Source organism: Rattus norvegicus, chromosome 13 (genome assembly GCF_036323735.1).
Source record: "Rattus norvegicus strain BN/NHsdMcwi chromosome 13, GRCr8, whole genome shotgun sequence".
Classification (NCBI taxonomy): Eukaryota; Metazoa; Chordata; class Mammalia; order Rodentia; family Muridae; genus Rattus; species Rattus norvegicus.
Genome location: NC_086031.1, coordinates 86,802,427 through 86,822,229, shown reverse-complemented (window position 1 = coordinate 86,822,229; position 19,803 = coordinate 86,802,427). Strand labels below are relative to the sequence as shown.

Here is a 19,803-nt window from a genome sequence, read left to right as displayed (position 1 = left end):
GCAATGCCTCTGGAACTGGAAAATAACAGGCAGCTGGCTCTCATGGAAACTTTGCTGCCAAACCTACCTTTCCCGCCTCCCCGGCCTCCTGCTGGCAGCCCTGCTACCCACCTACCCACATAAGTCAACACCACAGGCACATGACTGATGTTCCAATGTGGGCCTGTTTCTTTCTTTCCAGGATCTCAGGATGAAATCAATGTGTTCCCTATCTCCTGTGACACAATGACCAGCTTCGGTCAGGTAGGAGAGGCCATTCGGCCATCATCTTGGAAGATGTGTTATCAAGTCTAATTTTCCCCCTTTGCTATTTAAGATATGTATGGATATATGGGTAAATGTTTGTTTGTTTGTTTGTTTGTTTGTTTGTTTTATAGAACCATTGGCTTAAAAAAACCTTAAAGGACCTATATATAGTGTTTTGTTTACACAACCCACTGGTTTCGAGTTGAGGAAACAAGTATGTATAAAATTCTAGAAGACATCAGTGGCCCAGCCGGGAAGGGAAGAACTGTAGAGTTCAAGGTTTCCAATTGACTCTGGAGATGGGAGTCCCACTAGGAAAGCAGCCACAGACTCCGATGTCTGGGAGAGTGAAGGCCCTTCGGTTGGCCAGCCCATCACATCATCATCTCCCTTCCACATTCCGCTCCCTTTCCTGATGATGGTTCAGCTGTCCACACACCTGCTCAGGCCACTCTTCCTTCCTCGTTGTCACCTTTCATGAACATTCCAGTATCATCCTGCCCTCGCCTCAGGACTTCAGCATCTCGTGTAGTCGATGCCTCTGAGCTTAGAACCTGTGTTTTCCCACCATGATCTTTGCAACGCAAACCATTTTAGATGACGCTATTACGAGCTACATAGATGCATTTGGCACCATGTGTGTTAATTAATAACTGTGTATCTCAGAGAGTCTTTCATACCCCCCGAGGCCTGTCTCATCGCCAATAAAATGAGCATAAAAATATTTAGCCACGGGGTTGTTCTCATGAACCACAATAATAGCATATATAAAATGTTCAGAACCCATCATGTGATCAATGAATGTAACCTGCTTCTGCCAGTCTCAGTTCTCCAGTAGACTGCTAGGAAGCTGGAGGACATCTCTGTCATTAACAGAGAGTCTTCCCATCGGTGTAGCAGACCCTAAGGTGCCTATACTTAGCGTCCACCCATTTGGGGCTCTTCACTGACCATGATATAAGCTCAGACCCACAGGGACACTGCTGCTTATCCAGCTTATATGGCTCAGGTTGCCCACAGTAGTCAAAGCTTCTGGAAATGCTTTCCTTGTGTTCCTCCGAGGCCTTGTTTCTACTGCATGCTGCTTGTGCTATTCTCATACAAGGATCCATCCTCCCATCCATTTCTACACCAAACACAAGCAAGATAGAAGAACTGGACAGCAAGAATCTGTGTTCCTCAGGTATCTGCAGAAGATTTGAAGGGTCTCAAGGAGCGATTCTACTGAGAACTAGGAACAAGCTACCATCCATCACCCGAAACGTTCAGATCTTTCTCTCTTCCTTTCTTCCTTCCTTCCCTCCTTCCTTCCTTCCTCCCTCCTTCCCTCCTTCCTTCCCCTTTTCCTTCCATCCTCTATCTTTCTTTCTTTCTTTCTTTCTTTCTTTCTTTCTTTCTTTCTTTCTTTCTACTTTCTTCCTTCCTTTCTCCCTTTCTTTCTTCCTTCCCTCCCCTTCCTCCTTCCTTCCTTCATTTTTCTTTTTTCTTTCTTCCTTCCTTCCTTCCTACCCCTCTCTCCCTCCCTCCCTCCTTCCTTCCTTCCCTTCCTTTTTCTTTCTGTCATTGTTGCTGAGAGGGGCTCTTTTGAGGCTAGGCTAGCCTAGAATGTGCTTTATAGCCTTGCGATTGCATCCCCAGGACGGGTCGTAAGAGGCATGCGCCTGTTCCCTTAGCTACTTCTTTATGAACAGTATCTTCCCACTTCTCAGAGCACCCAGGTCACATCTATATTCCTTGGTGTGTGTGTGGGGTCTCATTGTCTGTCTTTTAGCATCTATTAAAGCATGTCTTAAGTACTGTGTACCCTCCAGAGAGAAATTTCAGTAGTAGTCTCTTTAAAAATGATGTTTTTTCATCTAGTAAAATGCAGAAGATTTTGTCACCAAAGTCCCACTTAGACAAAAAAAAATCTTCAAAGGTAGTCTCCGTGTATTCTTTTTTTTTTTACACCCCCTCATTCCATCAGATGTAGGACATGAAGACACTATATATACATTCGATGAACCAAAATTACTGAATACAAATAGATCTTAGAGAACTGTCACATATTCCTCTGTCAAAAATTATCAGAGTGCTAAATCTATGAAGGTCTCAGAAGGCATGCTGGGTTACTTTCTGGGTGCCCTGAGACAGGAGTCAAAGGAAGCACCAATGACCTGCTTGACATAGCTTTGTAATAACATCACGGATCTGGAAAGTGTGCTTTTTGGAGGCATCCACAACACATGACCTGTGCTCCCATTTCCAAACCAGAAGGCCACCCCGCTGCTCCCTCTCCTGTTGCTTATTCATGTAAGTGAGGCCTCTCAGGACGGTGGTTATCAGAAATCTGATAAAAGTCCTTGGCCCCTCAGGCCTTTCATTCACAAAGAAACAGTACCCCCCCCTTCTTCCTTTCTTTCCTCTTCCTTTCCTTCCCTTTTTTTGAACTAAATGTACGGTGCTTTTCTCCCTACAGAAACCCCTCAGAGATAGCTAAGTGGGCTGACTGGAAACACCTGCACTTTGCCTGAGTCCCCACCCTGTCGTCCTTCTCCACCATTAGCAGAAGTTGAACAAGAACACCTGCACAGAGCCACATGTCCCTCCAAGGAAAAACACTGCCAATCTTCTTTTCCTTGTTGTCTTTGAAAATCGGCCGTCACAGCAACACAAAAGCGTCTCTCCCTTCAAGTTCTTTAATCATATTATTTAAGGGAGATAAAAAAGAAAACAAAACAGAACCCAAGAAACGAATGTAGTTCATCCCGGGAGCCTCTGAGATGTTCACATAACGGTCTGAGGGCACCGGATCTCTTTCCTGCCTTTCATGTGGTTTTTCACAGCAAGGTTTCTGGCATGGAGCACAGCTCCTTGAAGAAGCTGACACTCTTCATCAAGAGATGCCTTCTTAGTGGTAGTTTCCAGTGAGAATTGGGGGTGGGGAGAGGATACCAATTTCAAGTCTGGGAACATCTAAGAAAGTTACTATATGGGACTCAAACCTTCTGGAGACACCTCCACAACAGTCTGTTCCACCTAGATAATGTTGCTAAGGACACTAGGTGACCATTTCTCCCATCCTTTCCTGGCAGTACAAGTCAGCTCTGGACACACAGCTGCCCAGCTAATAACTATACTTCCCAGCTTTCCTTGTACACGTAATAATGAAGCTGTAACCAAGTCAAAGCATCCCACCTCTACCCTTTGCCCATGTTTGTCAGTTTGCTTGATGGGGCTAATATTGGAGAAGTCGTGACCATGGACATGGAATGCCTAGGTGACTATGGGAATGAGGCTTTGCTAGACTGCGGTGGGGGACACTGTGGAGTTCTGCCATCAGTCTTTCTTCCACTGAACGAGCGTTTTGATAATTTCTTGAAAAAGTTCTTCCTTTTAGTGTGGGCCTCCGGGGGCATTCCCTTCTAGCTGAATATTTAAGATTTTTGAATCAATCAGACATAATACTTTCAAAACATACTGATTAAGGACAGCAGAAAGTCCCACACAGTCCCATACGCTGTCGACCCACGTTAGCGTGCTTCATATGACCTAGATAAAGGTAAGGCCCAGGAATTTAGGCCTTGGCATAAGAGGCAGCATCATAATGGACATTGAAGATGTAAGAAATTTCTAAGTGGCCTCTGGAACACGGATGATTATATGACTGAGGGCCTAGACAGATGTCATTAAAACTTCTTTCCAAGGAACAGATGTGCCCATGCACAGTTTAGTTGAGCTAAGGCCTCACATCAAAAGGATGTGCCAATATCACACTGTTTGTTCTCAAAGTACCATGAACGACTTTGAGGTTTCCTTTCATTAGAGTGAAAATGTCTTCAAAACCATCTCTTTTTGACTTACTGATTGCAATGTCTGATGAACCATCAGCCTACCCTGCAGTATCATTCCAGGACTGAGGTTTCCCTTGGAGCACACTTTGTAAGAAGTATTTGTTACACTAACTGTTGCTGCTTTGACCCAGGTCTGCGCACATAAGGATGGACTATTGTCACAGTGTCCTCCTATAACTACTTTCTCTTTCTTTTGCCTCTTGCTGACTCCAGTCTACTCTCTATGCAACTACTTTGAAATGCAAAGACAATAGAGCCTATTTTCTGTCTAAAACTGTTGGCCCCTATCACCTGCAGGATGATGTAGAACACAGCACTGGCCTTCTCTGCTTCTCCCCCTGCTTAGGATGCCTTTGGTCAATGAGTTTGATTAACTTCTCATTCCTCAGAGCCTCATCTTTGATGACCTCTGAGAGCCAGCGCAGTTCATCATCTCTCTTATATTACCTTGCACATACTTTTGTCTTACAACCTCTCACACCACGTGACCCAGGAAACTTGTCTATTTACAGGTTATCTTCTTAAGAGCAAGAACTACATCTCCTCCCTTTTTCATCTGTGTGTGCTTAGTACCGGACATCATGCTGGCACACAGTGAAACCTCAATAGACGTTTTGGCAATGTAAACGCATTGTTGTAAAAATTAGCAACTTCCAGGCTGGAGAGATGGCTCAGCGGTTAAGAGCACCCGACTGCTCTTCCAGAGGTCATGAGTTCAATTCCCAGCAACCACATGGTGGCTCACAACCATCTGTAAGGAGATCTGATGCCCCCTTCTGGTGTATCTGAAGACAGCTACAGTGTACTTATATATATAATAAATAAAATAAATCTAAAAAAAAAATTAGCAACTTCCATTTGCAAACACAAAGTGATGGACCAGTGGTTCTCAACCTGTAGGCTTTGACCCCTTCATGGGGGTTGCCTAAGACCTTTGGAAAATACAGATATTTACTTTACAACTCATAACAGCAAACTCACATTAGGAAGTATCAATGAAAATAATTTTATGGTTGTGGGGGAGGTCACCACAACATGAGGAATTATATCAAAGGATCTCAGTAGTAGGAAGGTTGAGAACCACTGTGATAGACGAATAAAGAGTGGGTTTTCAGGAATTTAGGTAATTTCCTTTACAGCCCTGTGTAGAGGAAAGGTCATGTTGCAAAATGCCTGTGTGTCTAACTTGGATGTGGTGAGGCTCTCCTCCATCTTTGGAGGTAGAGGAACCTTTGCTTGAACTATGAGTTAACTGGAATTCTCTTAAAAACCCATATTTGGGAGTCCTTAGGATGTGACTTTAATTAGAGATGAGAGCTTTACAAAAATAATCAAATTAAAACTAGGGTGTTGTGTAGTACTGTGGCTTAATTACTACCCCTACCAACCCATATGTTGGCGTTCTAAACAACACTAGAATGGTATTTGGGAACAGGCTGCTATGAAGGTAATTAAATTTAAATGAGGTCACTAGTGTGGCTCTTAGCTAACGTGACTGGTATCCTATTAAAGAGGGAAAGGCGACATACAGTGATGCCCAGAAGAGAGAAGCCATCTGCTAGTCAAGGAGAGGGCTTAGGAGAAACCTGACAACACCTTGATCTTCAACTTCTAGACTCTTAGCATCCCTTATTAACTAACAGTTCTTGTTGACATACCCAAGAACTGAATCATAAATGTCACCTCTGGAAGGAACATTAACAATCTATTCTTTTCCTCTTCAAGATGGCAAAACAGAGGCCCAAGAGAGAAAAGTCTTGTCTAGTAGCTTTACTGGCTGGATGAGGTCTCCATAGACTTCTACTCAGAGTACCATGTTTCTCCACTTCGTGTTCCTCCATACCTTATAGCAGCCTGCTTCATACATACATACATACTTACATACATACATACATACATTCATATACACATACATTCATACATACACACATTCATTATACATACATACATTCATTATACATACATTCATACATACATACATGCATTCATATATACATACATGCATTCATATATACATACATACAATCATATATTCATACATACATTCATTATACATTCATACATTCATACACACATTCACTCATACACACATTCATATATACATACATACATTCATACATACATAAATTCATACATACATCCATACATACATACATACATTCATACATACATTCATACACATACATTCGCTCATACACACATTCATATATACATTCATACATATATTCATACATACATACACTCATACATACATACATATATGCCTACGTACATACATAAGTGTATGAGTCTTCCTCAGGACAGCTTAAATGAGTAAAATCACCTTCAGTGTTAGCTTAGAATATCCTGAGCCAAATGCCCTTCAGCATAAACTTTACGGCGTGTGGAGGTTTTATTATGCATTAGCTGTATTCTTGTTGAGCTATCTGGAAGCATGGGAGGGGAACTCATCTCCATTTTTAGACAGGTTAGTGTAAATTTTTTGCTCCCCTGTTCCTAAACAGACTTTTACCAAGAGAGCTAGCCTGGCACAATGGGTATTTTTCCCTGTCTCCAAGGAAAACAACTAGTTCTTTTTTTCATCATGATTCCTGAGGTGTTCTAGTGCAATCACTCTTCCATGACTACCTGGAAGGGTTTCGGTACCAGACAGCTCAGCTCTTACTCAAGCCTTTCATAGTTTTTCTCATTCTCTTTACTTCATTCATAGTGCGAAGATGTTCACACTAGAGTATTGGATGGCTGTGAGGGTTGATGATTGACTGTTTCCATGACATGGCTGCATTAGGTTCGTGACAGAACTCAAAGGAATATCCTGGGGTACAGCAGGGGTGTTTCCTATCTGAGAATCTTCTGGGGGCTGGGGTCTCTGTAACAGGAAGTGCTATGCTGAAGACATAGTGTAGTTACAGTCCCCTCTCCTCTGCCCCCACCTGTCTGCTGTGTCACATAGAATCCACATTTACTTGGGTTGGAGTCTCCTTGAGATGACTCTTGCCCAATGTCAGGGTATAAGAAAAGCCTTTTGGGGCTCTCCCTCAACCGTCCTGTGACAGAGACACACAGCCTGGCACGAGAGAGCAGTGGTCTGTTCTGTATCTTTGTGGTTAGATTAGCTTACGTAATCAGCATTCTCCTCCAACAGAGCAACGAGGCTTTCTACCCCGGAAAGGAGAAACCTACTCAGAATATTTAAGTTTAGGCATTGATTCCACTAGCTGAAGTTGAAGAAGCTTGGAGAGATGCTTAGTTTCTGTGAACTTCAAGTTCCTCCTCTGTAAAATGAAGCTGGTGGTAGCACCCGCTCGGCAAATTTATTGTGAACCAAAGAGACGGTACAGTTAAAAGTAGCTTGCCAGTATCACGCTGATTCCTCTGGTCCTCTAGCTGGCTCTAAGATTCACAGTCCACTCACAGCACGAGCCCCTCCCTTACAGCCTGCACATCATTACTGAGCAAATGTCTCATATCTTATATTTACAATGCATTGTTGAGGTGCAGAGATCAGACATCGTATCTACTCCCTGATCTTGCAGCCTAAGTACTTATTGGTGGTCCAGAACATAAGTAGAGAAGTATTTGGGGGGTGGGGTGTATTTATAGATGGCAAAGAACTGTTTCACCCTAACGGAGCATGGATTTAGGACCTAGGACCTACATCCCAAAATCTTTTTCCTACATATCCTTGAACACTGGATTCAAGGCAGAAAGCACAGAGAAAGTCTTGCTCTTGGAGACCTGAGTCTGGCTCAGATTCTGGGTCCTCCCTCCTTCCCTGCTTTTTCCTTAACTGTGAATCAAATGGGGCCAACACGGAAAGCACCTAGATGTACCTGGAGACTTTGGCAATATAAAGCAAAGGTGAAATATTGTGGGCAAGGATTGGCTGTTGAAGTAGTGCTCTTGGCCTAGCTAGCATTGGATTTGCCATGGATGAGGTCCCCGAGTGCTCACCTGAGTAGGATTCTGGCCTGCATTGCTGCCATAGGTTGAAGGTCCGAGAGCGACTGCTGACAGGATTGCTCGCTGTGCAGTTGTAGATGCTGTCCTGATGCTGGTTGCTAAGGATGAGGTGCAGGAGGTGGGAGCGGTTGGCTTGGCTTGGCAGACGGGTACCTGCCTCATCACCCCAGCTGTAAGACACATTATCCCCTCTCTTCACCGTGCAGGCTAGCAGCAAGTGGCAGGTCCCATTCTCCTCCTGGGTTTTGTTTAGCACTTTAATCTCTGGAGTGGAGACCTGTTCTGTCAGGAGGAGGAACAAGGGAGCCATCACTGAAACAAAGGTCCCGGAAGTGTTGACTTATTTGTCAAGAGAAAGTCTAGCCAGATGTCATTTTTCCCCTCACTGAGAAACCTTGAGTGTGAGTTGTCTCTGCTAGGGAGCTGTAACTCATATCATCCCTCACCCCACCCTGCTCATTCCAGGAGCCTCTTCAGATAGAACAGAGAAGCAGTTGGCGTACGGTTCCTTTCTGTTAGGATGCTACATGCCTCTCCTGATGCTTGCCGTCTAGATTGCTCTGCCTTGTTCTATCAGGAATAAGATAGGTTGACTGGCTTATGAGTACAACATCCTAGACTGTGAGCTAAAAGCATGAACTTTCAGTGGTAGGCTTTCATTGAGCACATGTGTACGCATGTGTGCCTGCGTGCGTGTGTTGTGGACGTGGGTGGTGGTGGTGCAAGGACTTTGTGGGTCTGAAGCAGGGGTAAAGTTTTAAACCTTAGCTACGGGTCCTATCAACCAGACAATTCCAGTGCCACAAGATAGGCAAGGTAAAAGGGAGGTCACGTCTGTGTTTAATCCAGCTGCTACAGGATCAGCACATCGCTGGCGTTTCATATCCATCTTCTTTCATTCTCTCAACTATTATGACTAAAAGTAATCATTCCCATTTTGCAAATGAGAAAATGAGTCTTCAGAGAAACAGTATGACTTAAATGACTATGTAGCTTCTAAGTGGCCAGGCTGAGATAAATACCTTAGTCTGATTCAGAAATCAGCCTCTCTCTCTCTCTCTCTCTCTCTCTCTCTCTCTCTCTCTCTCTCTCTCTCTCTCTCCTCAAAGAAAATGGCTGCAGAGACCACATTTCCCAACACACCTAGCTGATTATATAAGGTATGACGAAATCAGTGAACTCATAAGAGCAAAAGGACAGATTGTATAACACTTATGTTATTTAAAAAACATGATGTGCGGCCTCCACGAACACTCAACAGAGGGTTACGGGAACTCTGCACTCTCTGTTTGCAGGAGGGAAGTGCTGGGACAGAAGAGAGTAAAGATGTTTCTCTTTTTCTCCTAGAAAGCTACAGCTTTCGATAAAATGCTGGCTGTGGGCTCCCTCTGCCATCCTTGGTGATGTACGACATCCTTTGGAAAGAAAGCCCCACACAGATGTCAGGAAGCTTTGGAAAGCAGACAAGGCTCAGAGCCTAAGGGATAGGAATTGTAGGTGTCTTCAAGGACAGGAGCAGAGGTTAAAGAGGCTCACAAGGTGCTGGATTCAGCTAGATGTAGGTTCTACAGGGCCACAAGTAAATAACTACATAAGCAGATCCTGGTTCAAATGAGAAAAGAGGTGTTTTTTCACCGTGTAGGTGGAAGCCTCCCCCAGGCTCTGGGCTTGGTGAACTGCTTGTGGGTGGAATATCACTCTTTACCCAGAACCTCTACTGTAACAAACATCCCACACAAGTGTGAGCAAGCACGTGTGAAATTGCTTGCTGCTGGAGTCTGGGTCCCTGGCAAAGGGAAGAGGAGTTGGGTTTGTTCCGTTGTAGTCAAACCTTGTAAAAGTCAAGCTTGATAGAGAAAAAAAAGACAATGTTTTTATTTAAAAAATTGATATGCAAACTAAGCCTGTTAGAGGTTTGTTCAGTTGTAGTCAAACTTTGTAAAAGTCAAGTCAATAAAAAAAAATTTTTATTAAAAAATGGATATGCAAGTGCAGGCTGACAGGAACCGGATGTAGATCTCTCCTGAGAGACACTGCCAGAATACAGCAAATACAGAGGCGAATGCCAGCAGCAAACCACTGAACTAAGAACAGGACCCCCGTTGAAGGAATCAGAGAAAGAACTGGAAGAGCTTGAAGGAGCTCGAGACCCCATATGTACAACAATGCCAAGCAACCAGAGCTTCCAGGGACTAAGCCACTACCTAAAGACTATACATGGACTGACCCTGGACTCTGACCTCATAGGTAGCAATGAATATCCTAGTAAGAGCACCAGTGGAAGGGGAAGCCCTGGGTCCTGCCAAGACTGAACCCCCAGTGAGTGTGATTGTTGGGGGAGAGGGCGGCAATGGGGGGAGGATGGGGAGGGGAACACCCATAGAGAAGGGGAGGGGGAGGGGCTAGGGGGATGTTGGCCTGGAAACCTGGAAAGGGAATAACAATTGAAATGTAAATAAGAGATACCCAAGTTAATAAAGATGGAGGAAAAAAAATGGATATGCAAACTAAGCCAGCCCTTCAGCCACCATAGAGCAGGCTCCCTTCCTTTCAAAACAAGAATCAAATCAGCTTCCACCAATGGGAAGAAAAAACATAAATGTTCATTTGTCAAAGTGCTTCCCTTAAGATTAAATACTTGTTAGACCAGATCCTTCAACTTGCTTCCAATTCCAGACATTCTACTTCTGAGAAAGACCTGAACTCCGAGACTGAGAACTTTCTAGGCCCTCCAGTGTGAAGTACAAAAGTTCCCATTTTTACCATAAAGCTTCAGTTGCGTGCAGGATTGATGGACTGACACGTTCTCTTCCACGGTCACAAAGTACAAGCCTTCACTCTCCCTCCTGTTCCCTAGGATCTTCAGGCTTAGGTTTTTGGATTGAAACTGGTAGCCATCCTCCAGGTGATCTGGGTAGCCCCCTTTCGAGAGATCAAAAGACACTATTTTCTTGTTGGTTTTGCTTCCTGGAGACCTTGCCATCGTGACAAGGATGCGGATGCTTTTGTTCGCGCTCTTATTAATCTGATGTTCATTTGTCAGGGCCAGCCATGTGTCACGTCCCAGCTCCTGGAGAATCACCGGGCAGTCCATCATACCTGTACCTGAGGGAAGGAGGGGAAGATAATTCCTTATGATGGGAGAGCAGGAGACACTCATTGTGTTGAGGATAGAGAAGGACAGGCTGAGACTCCCCTCACCTCTTGAACTATCTCATATAACCAAGTCGTGGGCTACAAGAATTACCACTAGGATCCTAACCGTAACTTCAGAATTTCAGAGCATCCAGTGGAAATCCTCAGATCGTGTACACCAGGGTTCTCTCAGACTGAACAGCAGAGGCATGCATGGCAGATGTAAAGTAGACGACTCCCTTTAAAGCGACAGTAGTGAGTGACAGAGACAGGACTAGAACCTTAGGCTGCCATTTCTGTGCCAAGATTCAATATGCAGGGTGAGGAAAAGGTGACAGTGAGGAGGAGCCTAGGGAAACAGGGTTCCAGTCAGGTGAGAAGAGGCAGAGAAGGTCTGAGGAGTGTGAGAACTAGGAAGGAGATGCTCTTTGTATCCAAACTAGAATCTTGCTTCTCCAACAATCTCTGAGGTAGTCAATAATGGTAAGAATAAGAGATTATTTTGTTTCCTTTTTTTAAAAAAAAATGCTGAACCAACAAGAACGAGGAGGGGAAACCCCTACAAAAACTCAAAGCTCTTTCAAACCACTCTCAGGGATTCTAGTGCTGAGTATTTAATACCTCCACTTTTCTCATACCCACAGCCTGCCTTTCTGTCTCCTCTCTCAGGGCTTACCTCCCTTTTTGATTCACTGAAATCAAATAGAAGAAACAAAAAAAAAGCAAATTTCAATCTATGGAAACCCCAATCAGCCTATCTACCTGGTGGAATGGCCCCTGCTCTATCCAAGACTGGTGTCTTTCCTAAAGGAGAACTCGCATACTCTAAGGCTTTGCCTCTGTAACCTACCCCCTGCACTAACAGGTGCCTCCCGGAATTCTTTCACCAACACACAACATACAAACATTTAACTGCCCTCACCTTAAAAAGATAAAAAAGAAAGAAAGGAAAAAGAAAAGAAGAAACTCTCCTCCGATTCCAGGTCTATCCTCAGCCACTTTCTTTTTAGAAGGTTCTTTCTTGCATGTCTGTCTACGTTTTCAGCTTTTACCTCCTGACCCAATTTTCCCTGCACCCACTCCAAACAACTATTCTTCCCAAACTCTCCTGGGGTCACACTTGTCAAGATCAGTCTGTCACACAGAGCCAATGTTAATTCTCCATCATTGCTTTGAATGTTTCTCAGGAAGCCATGGCGTAGTTCATCACCCTCCCCTTAAACACCACCTGCATTTGGTCCCATTACACTTCCATGACTAGTTCTTTTTTTTCTTTTATCAGTCTTAGTTTCCTTGGGGGGAACTTCTGTTCTTTGAGATCTCCAAATATCAGACCATGCCCTTGTTTCCCTCTCTTTCTTATCTACACCTCGCCAATTTCTCATTTAGTTCCACAGTTTGACATAACTGCCTTATTTACAGTTCTAGGCTGTGGCTAATCCTTCCACCGTAGACCCCACTGCCTACATCGATGGACACTTGGAAGTTTAACTAGCATCCAGCTTTAGCAAAGAACTTGGTTCAGGTGTGACTGTTCGCCCAGTTTCTCAGGCCAAGAACATTGGAGGAGCCTTGAGCCTGTCCTTTCTCGTCCTCCATATTTAATCTTGACAGAACTGGCTCTACTTTCCACGTTCTTCTGACACAGAAGCCCTTGCGTGGTATCCCTTCCTGCCTGTCTACACCCTCTGCCAGCTCATGTCCTAGCCTTTATACCTCAGACAGCATGATCCTTTAAAACCATGTCTGCTTTAGGTTTTCTCTCTATTGCTTTTAATATTCCAGGGCTTTCTAGCACTTACAAAGTTCACAGGCCTTGATTCTTCTCACTGCAAACTCAGCATTGCTCCAAATCCATTCCCTGCCCTCGTCTGGCTTTCAGAGCAATATGGCCACAGATCTTCCCTGCTCTGAAACTTCATCGAGAACTTTCCTGCCTCTGGGCCTCTGCACTCACTGTTTATCTCTGGAGAGTTCTTCCCGTATGCAACTGAACTTCTCAGTGCCTTACTTTATTTTAGGTGCCTGCTCAGAGAATTCTGTCTTCTGAGAGGCCTCCTCTGACAGATTGTCCAGGACATACCTCCTGCCCACTGCCCTTGCTGTCACTGCCTGGTGTTAAGTGCACATTTATTCATTTGTGTTGCTGTCCATCCCACTCAAATACAGTCCTTTAGAAAAAGAACTTCATGCCACTGTTTGTGTCTGGTGACTTGACACGGTGTTTGGCGCAGGCAGGCTCCGAAATAAATATCCGTTCAATTGACACGCGCTGAAGGCCATTTCGACCTTGGCAAAGCTCCTGTCTCCCTTAGCCTGACATGTATACAACTGAATTTAACCATAAGCTAATGTTCATGGTAGGAACACATGACTCACGGAGCATAGATGGCTCTAGCTGATAAGAGATTCATCAGGGTAGACTAAAACCACCGGCTCCTGCAGCGGGTCTATCTAGAAAAGACCCCTTCTCAATTGTGGCGAAGACAAGCTACTGGAAAATTGGGTCAAATGGCCAAAATGTTCTCGACATCCATGTGTCCTGAAATCCCCACACTGTCTACTAAATGACCCAGCCAAAGGAATTAAATCCTGGTGGTTTGGAAAAAGAGAAACTGCTTTCTACGTGGGCTAAAGTCGGGATGAGTGTGATTGGCCCATGGTTGTTACAGGAAAGTGTGGTAGGTGTTAAGGAACTCGGTCTTTGGGGTATTGCTAATATTTCCCCTGAAAACACAGTGCTCAGACAGATGCTTGGCTTAAGTGGAGATTCTTAGGTTCACTGCGTGGTCTGGTACTGTTTTCTCAGGGGTACCCTGGGATGCCCGACAGTTCCGGACCACACACCTCCTCTGATGGCTTTACACCTGAAATGTCACAATGGACCCAAGATACATTTGGGTCCCTTGGGTCTGTATATGAAAGAAACAGGGAAGACTGAGAGCCACACATAGTCCCCTGAATGTATGCACATTTCGGGGAACACTTCCATAAATGCTGTTTCTGAAAGAGATCTGAGCATTTAAAAGCAGAATCACTGTCAGACTGTTGACATTTAAAATCAATTTTGATATGGAGAAGGGGGAAGTGGGCACATTTATCCTTTTTAAGACTGTTAACCCTTCAATCTCCCAAACGTCTCCCACACAACCTTTCCTGTGACAGGACGCTGTAGGCTTTTGTTGTTGTTTCTGTTGTTTGTTCTTGTACTTGTACAGAATTGGTGTGAGGAAGAGAAAAGTAGGGTAGGAAGTAGTCAACTAAACAAACAAATAAATGACAGAAGTCGAGGGAGGGTGAAAGGAAACGGATGAAGATGAAGACAGTCCACACCTAAGGACTGGAATCAAAGCTTCACCAGGAGGAGACCCTAACACCCCAACACATGAGAAGAAAGATGATGTCATTGCTCCCATGACGGCTGAGTCTGGAGGGTGCTTGAGGTCATCTCCACCCAAGCACAAATGGAAACATAAGTGGGTCTGTAAAGGCCTTTAAGTGGAGTCTCTCTTCCTGAAACATCCTCCTGCCTGGTGAGGGTTTTCCAATGAGCCTGTGATTCAGTCAGCCCTGTTTACTAGAAGAGACTGGGAAGGAACATTTCTACTCCTCACACCGACTCACTTTCCTTCACCGGTACTTCTGCTTTGATGGTGGCGTGATTCACACAGGCAAGTGAACAGTGGCCAGAGACTTTCGGGATTTAGCTGAGCCTTTGACAAAGTGGGGTTCTACCTCAGGCCTCAACTCTGGTTCCATTCTGATATTTTACATTTGCTTTTATCATCTTGCTACATTCTTCTTTTCTTTTCTCCTTTTCCTCTTTTCTTTCTTTCTTCTCTTTCTTTCTTTCTTTCTTTCTTTCTTTCTTTCTTTCTTTCTTTTCTTTTGTTAATTTTTTTTAGAAAAGAGACAGGTCCTGTGGGCCTCACAGTTCTAGAGGTAAATGCAGACTCAGGAAGGTCTACGGATTGTTTGCAAACCTAGATATCCTACTGAGATCCCTAGTCCACAGTTGAGAGTGTTGGGTTTTTTTGAGGGTTTGCACTCCTCATTCTCCAGTCTAAAGGCCTGGACCACGCTTTGCCTGGCCAGTTCCTTCCATCCTCCAGGCCTTCTGATGAGGGAAGACCCCACTGACTTCAGGTCTAGGTTAGCTCCCCACTGCCTCCCTCCACCATTGTTCCCATCGCTCCTTCCCACCTCTCAGCACACCTTTTATCTAGTTTAGCGCTTGTCCTCACACAGAAGCTTTCAAGAAGAGGGACTGTATAATTTCTTCGCTGTGGATTTCTAACCTAGCGGTTCCCAACATTCCTAACCCTGCAGCCCTTTAATACAGTTCCTCATGTTGTAGCGACCCCTTCACCAACAAAAAGCCATTTCATTGATACTTCATAACTGCAATTTTGCTACTGTTGTGAATTGTAATGTAAATGTCTGACGTGCAGGATACCTGATATGCGACCCTCAGAGGGGATGTGACCCACAGGTTGAGAACGACTGTTCTAACTGGTACCTGGTACACGATGGGAGCCCAAGAAATCCTTCTTGTCAAAGTGAACAAATGAAATGAAATGGGTTGAATGAATGAATGAGTGAATGAACAAATGACACCAGGAGTCTAAGTTCTTCCCTTTCCACAATCAAGATGAATTCCATTTTATCTCTGTAGCATCCCGATGTGGGATGAGAGACAGTAGTTCTCCCCACTTTTCCGATGAGGATTTAGAAGTTCCTCAGCTACAAACCCTAGGTTTTTGGTTACCACAGAGCCCTTGCCATTCTGCCCAAGCACTTACATTGCTGAAGCCCTGGATTTGTATCTCCATCTAAAATACTCCTTCCCAACTCTAGTGGAATCCAACCTATGCATTTGAAGGACACACAAAACACTGGCAACAGTGTAGCCCACAGTGAGGATTATAGAAAGAAGGCAAGTCTTCATTCTAATCTATTTTGTTCCCTTGAAGTTTTAGAAACGCACATGCAACTTTCTTCTAATAAATAAAAAAGGTTAAACAAACACCTCTATGATGAAAAAAAATTCTACTTCCCAACTTCCCATCAAATGCTTCATGTGTGCCTCCCACATTCTCCTCCCATCCATCAATGCCTCTCACTTTTTGAAAAAATCCCATTCTCAATTAGATTGCATTCAATTCAACATATACACCTTAATCATAGACACTGTAGCCTTGTTTTCCTCATGGGACCTAGAAACACATTGGATCATTCTTCCCAGTCCTCAAACAGAGCATATCCAGTTTCACTCACTGAAATGTCTAGCATCCAGCCACGTGAGTGCAGAGAAACTGTTAATCTACTCTGCTTATCTTTCCTCATTGACAAAGTTCTAGCAGTAACAATGATGGTGACATCAATCTCACAGGGCTGATATGAGAATTTGAAGGATAAAATACTTAACACAATGTCTTCTATAAAGCAAATATATAGTATTTTGCATTATGATTATTCAACAATAACAATAAGTGAGCTCTCATACACCAGACATTGTATCAGATGCTCGTCAGGGGCTTCTGATTGCTAATTTTGCTCCCTGCCCCTACACGTTGCTTGTCATATACACTCAAATACACTCAGTAGCTCAATCCTGAATGGAATCTTTGAAAGTCAGTCTATAAATACCCAAAATCCCTGATACTTTGAGCTCTATTTCAATGCTGCAGATAGAGAAAGGTAAGGTTTCATATCATGCTATACAATTTTTTGATGAAGTATTTAGATCAATACATTGGCATAGAATCAGCCAATGGCTGTATTAGGTTGGTCCAAACCTAGAACCCAAGCATTTATTCCTCCTCTCTTATTTAATATGGATGAAAGAGGTGGGAAGGACCTACATGGAGGGATAAAGCACACACCATTTGGCAAGAATCATCAGTCATAATACATGTGTCTCTGTAGCGGCCAATATTGATAATGAGGCTATGCAAATCCAGACATAAGAGAATGCTCTACTCAACATGGCTATGGCCCCAAAGTTGCTCTAAAAATAAAGTCTAGTTTAAAAGATTCATGATAAACTATAGGATCTGAACTAACTGATGTCTAGACATAATGCAACATCTTTGGTCTTCTGTGTGGAGTTTTCAGAATGTGAAGTTGGGCATTTATGGAAAGACTAGGCACGAGTTATGAAATATCTGTGAGTTAATGATCTATATAGATAAGAATCATAAAGTTCTGGCAGGAGCGATGAAGGGAAGAGCAGTATCAAAGACCAAAAAAATGGATATTGTTACATAAATTAATACACAGAATAAATTGAAGAAGCCTGAGGCTGACTTTGCAGGAACCCCAGCCTGGGCTGTATCTATTGTAAAGACTATAAATTTTCCTGAGAGCCTAACAAATGTTGACATGGTGGCATAAGCCACAATATGTCCATCTTCTTTAAGGGCAAGAAATTAAAGATGACTCCCAGTAAAATGCAAAGGAAAAAGACATAAGAAGTTTCCCTTGCAGTAATTTACCCAAAGATATAGCTCTTCATTATACCTCCTGGATTAAAGCCAGGACGTCGTACAGAAGTTGCACAGCGTCTTGAACATCCACACTTACATGTGAAGTTCGCTGTAAATGAACACATCAACTGTCCTTTAGGAGAATTTGCTTTACTTGGGAAGGGATGTGTGGACTTTTCGCATTTTACAGTTCTGAGTAGGAACTGAAAATTGAGCTGAAATGGGAAGGTGCTGAGTTTTACAAGAATCAAGCTCCTTCGGGTTGCTTTGACACGACTGATAAGTCTCATTTGCAAAGTACTTCTATTTGGGTTTTATTGGGGTTTCACAAAAGAGAACACATTTAAAAATAGAAACACTGACAAAAATTGGGCTTATTTTAGAATCTGGAATGCAAGGAGAGAATAGTGCCAAATGGGGAGACATGTATGTACCCCGTCACTCGCTGGCCAGTGACCTCCTACCCTTAAGCAGAACATTTGCTAGGTACACCCAAGCTGCCACAGACAAGGCTAGACGGGGAGAAAACCAGACAGTCATTCCATAGTACAGTCACCAAGGAAGCCATCAATGGTGGGTTCGAATGGTGTACAACAAGGAGGACCTAACTCTACGTCCAAAGATGCTCGGTTTGACGATCTAAAAAGCTCTCAAAGTGGAGCTAGACAAGGACCTCCACGTCTGAGACTTGAGCAAGAGATTCCGGGTATAGTACCCCCACATCCCTGGCATATTTCAGGGCTTTTCTTAGAAAAGTCCACAATGGATTTGCAGTCATGAAACCCCCATGACCAAAATGCTCTGGCCCTTAGGATTTCCCCCATCCCCTTCCTAAAGTCATCTCTCTGTCAGGCTGTCTCTCACAAACTAATTAAATCCTAAAATAGAGTTGACCATTGCATTCACATAGTCAGTCCAGTATGCATTACTTAGCACCGTTGCTCCCAATACTTTTCCTTACAGTTCCCACGCACTAAGTAGAAAACAATAGCTTGCCTTGGAAAAGAGGAGAGCAGCGGGATGGAAGAGAAGTCCTGCTCCTCCAACACTTCGCCATTAGTTGGGCCCACTGCGGAGCCCTGCAGTTTCCTGACTTGTACTTTCCACATTCTGTAAGCAACCCTGGGCTCCAAAATCCTAACTTCTCCCCTTTTTGGCGCTTTGGAGTCATCTCTAATGAGAAAGCATGACCACATTGCAGCCACTGTCTGTTGTCAGCCAAAGGTCTGAGGTTTTTCACTTCTACCTGTTGCCTCCACTCTTGCTTTTCACTGGACCGTATTCTTTGCTGGTGTATGTGTGAGAGTCATTTTCCACAGCAGGGATGTAGGTGAAGTCTCCCAGAGCTTTGGTCCCTAGCCTGGGTCTTTGCCAGAAGGGTATCCACATAATACCAACTACTCAGAACTTCAGCCTGGGTCCCTTCCCCCAGGAGGCTGATTACGGATGCCGCAGGTGCCCGTTAGCTTCTGGTTTCCATAGAAACTGGTGTACGTGGAACAAATCCCTGGAACCTGAGGCTTAAGGAACACACAGGTTTCTTCCTCTTTGAAAGACTCAGTAGAAACCCAGAGGCATTCTCCTTTAAGAGTCAACCGGACAGCCCTCCTCAGCTCTTGTCACTTCTATCCATGAGGCTCTGCTGATTCCAAACTGCTAAACACAGGACTCAAACCCTTCAAACAAATGAACACTCACCTGTTCCGTAGCTCAACTCAACAGCCAGGGAGAGAAACAGAAGTATTCTCAAGGAAAGGGATCGGTTGGGATCCATGACCCAGCAAAGAGAGGAACCGGGTGCCCGGCTGGGAGCTCGGCAGCTGCTTACTGTTACCCCCCAGGCAGAAGCTCTGATCACAGTGCTGCCTTTGCTGACAAGTTCCTGAACCAGCTTCCTGTCTCAACTGGGTGGTTTTTTTTTCTACTTGAGTCCCCAGGCTTGCTCATATCTGAGCAGGCTTAAATCACTTTATCACTTCGTTGTTCTTGAGAAGCCTAAGTCAGGTGTTCAGACCCATGGGAGTTGGGAAAGTGGCAATGAAGTCACATCAGTCAAATCCTGGCTTGGGGAAGAAGTGTGATTCTCCCACCCCTGCCCTCCCCACTCTTTTTTTCTAAGCTGTTTCCAGGAAATGGGT

General features: G+C 44.1%; 1 protein-coding gene and 1 long non-coding RNA gene across 4 annotated transcripts in view; one reads left to right on the top strand and one right to left on the bottom strand.

Annotated features, from left to right (window-relative positions):
* LOC103692288 (uncharacterized) overlaps positions 1-9,155 on the top strand; it is a 44,818-nt gene extending 35,663 nt beyond the window's left edge. Inside the window, exons 2-3 of one of the 2 annotated variants that reach the window (XR_005492641.2) lie at positions 182-243; positions 2,705-9,155. This is a non-coding gene — a long non-coding RNA (uncharacterized LOC103692288). Of the gene's footprint in view, positions 1-181 lie in introns of both variants that reach the window. The other variant, XR_010057288.1, reaches the window with a different exon arrangement.
* Slamf1 (signaling lymphocytic activation molecule family member 1) overlaps positions 1-19,522 on the bottom strand; it is a 35,183-nt gene extending 15,661 nt beyond the window's left edge. Inside the window, exons 1-3 of one of the 2 annotated variants that reach the window (NM_001109078.1) lie at positions 19,364-19,522; positions 10,806-11,147; positions 8,034-8,324 (exon numbers count right to left, since the gene is read on the bottom strand). In NM_001109078.1, the coding sequence (NP_001102548.1) occupies positions 8,034-8,324; positions 10,806-11,147; positions 19,364-19,439 (709 nt within the window). In that variant the 5' untranslated portion in view covers positions 19,440-19,522. Of the gene's footprint in view, positions 1-8,033; positions 8,325-10,805; positions 11,148-19,363 lie in introns of those variants that run through there. The other variant, XM_039090985.2, reaches the window with a different exon arrangement.
* Between the last annotated feature and the right edge of the window lie 281 nt (positions 19,523-19,803).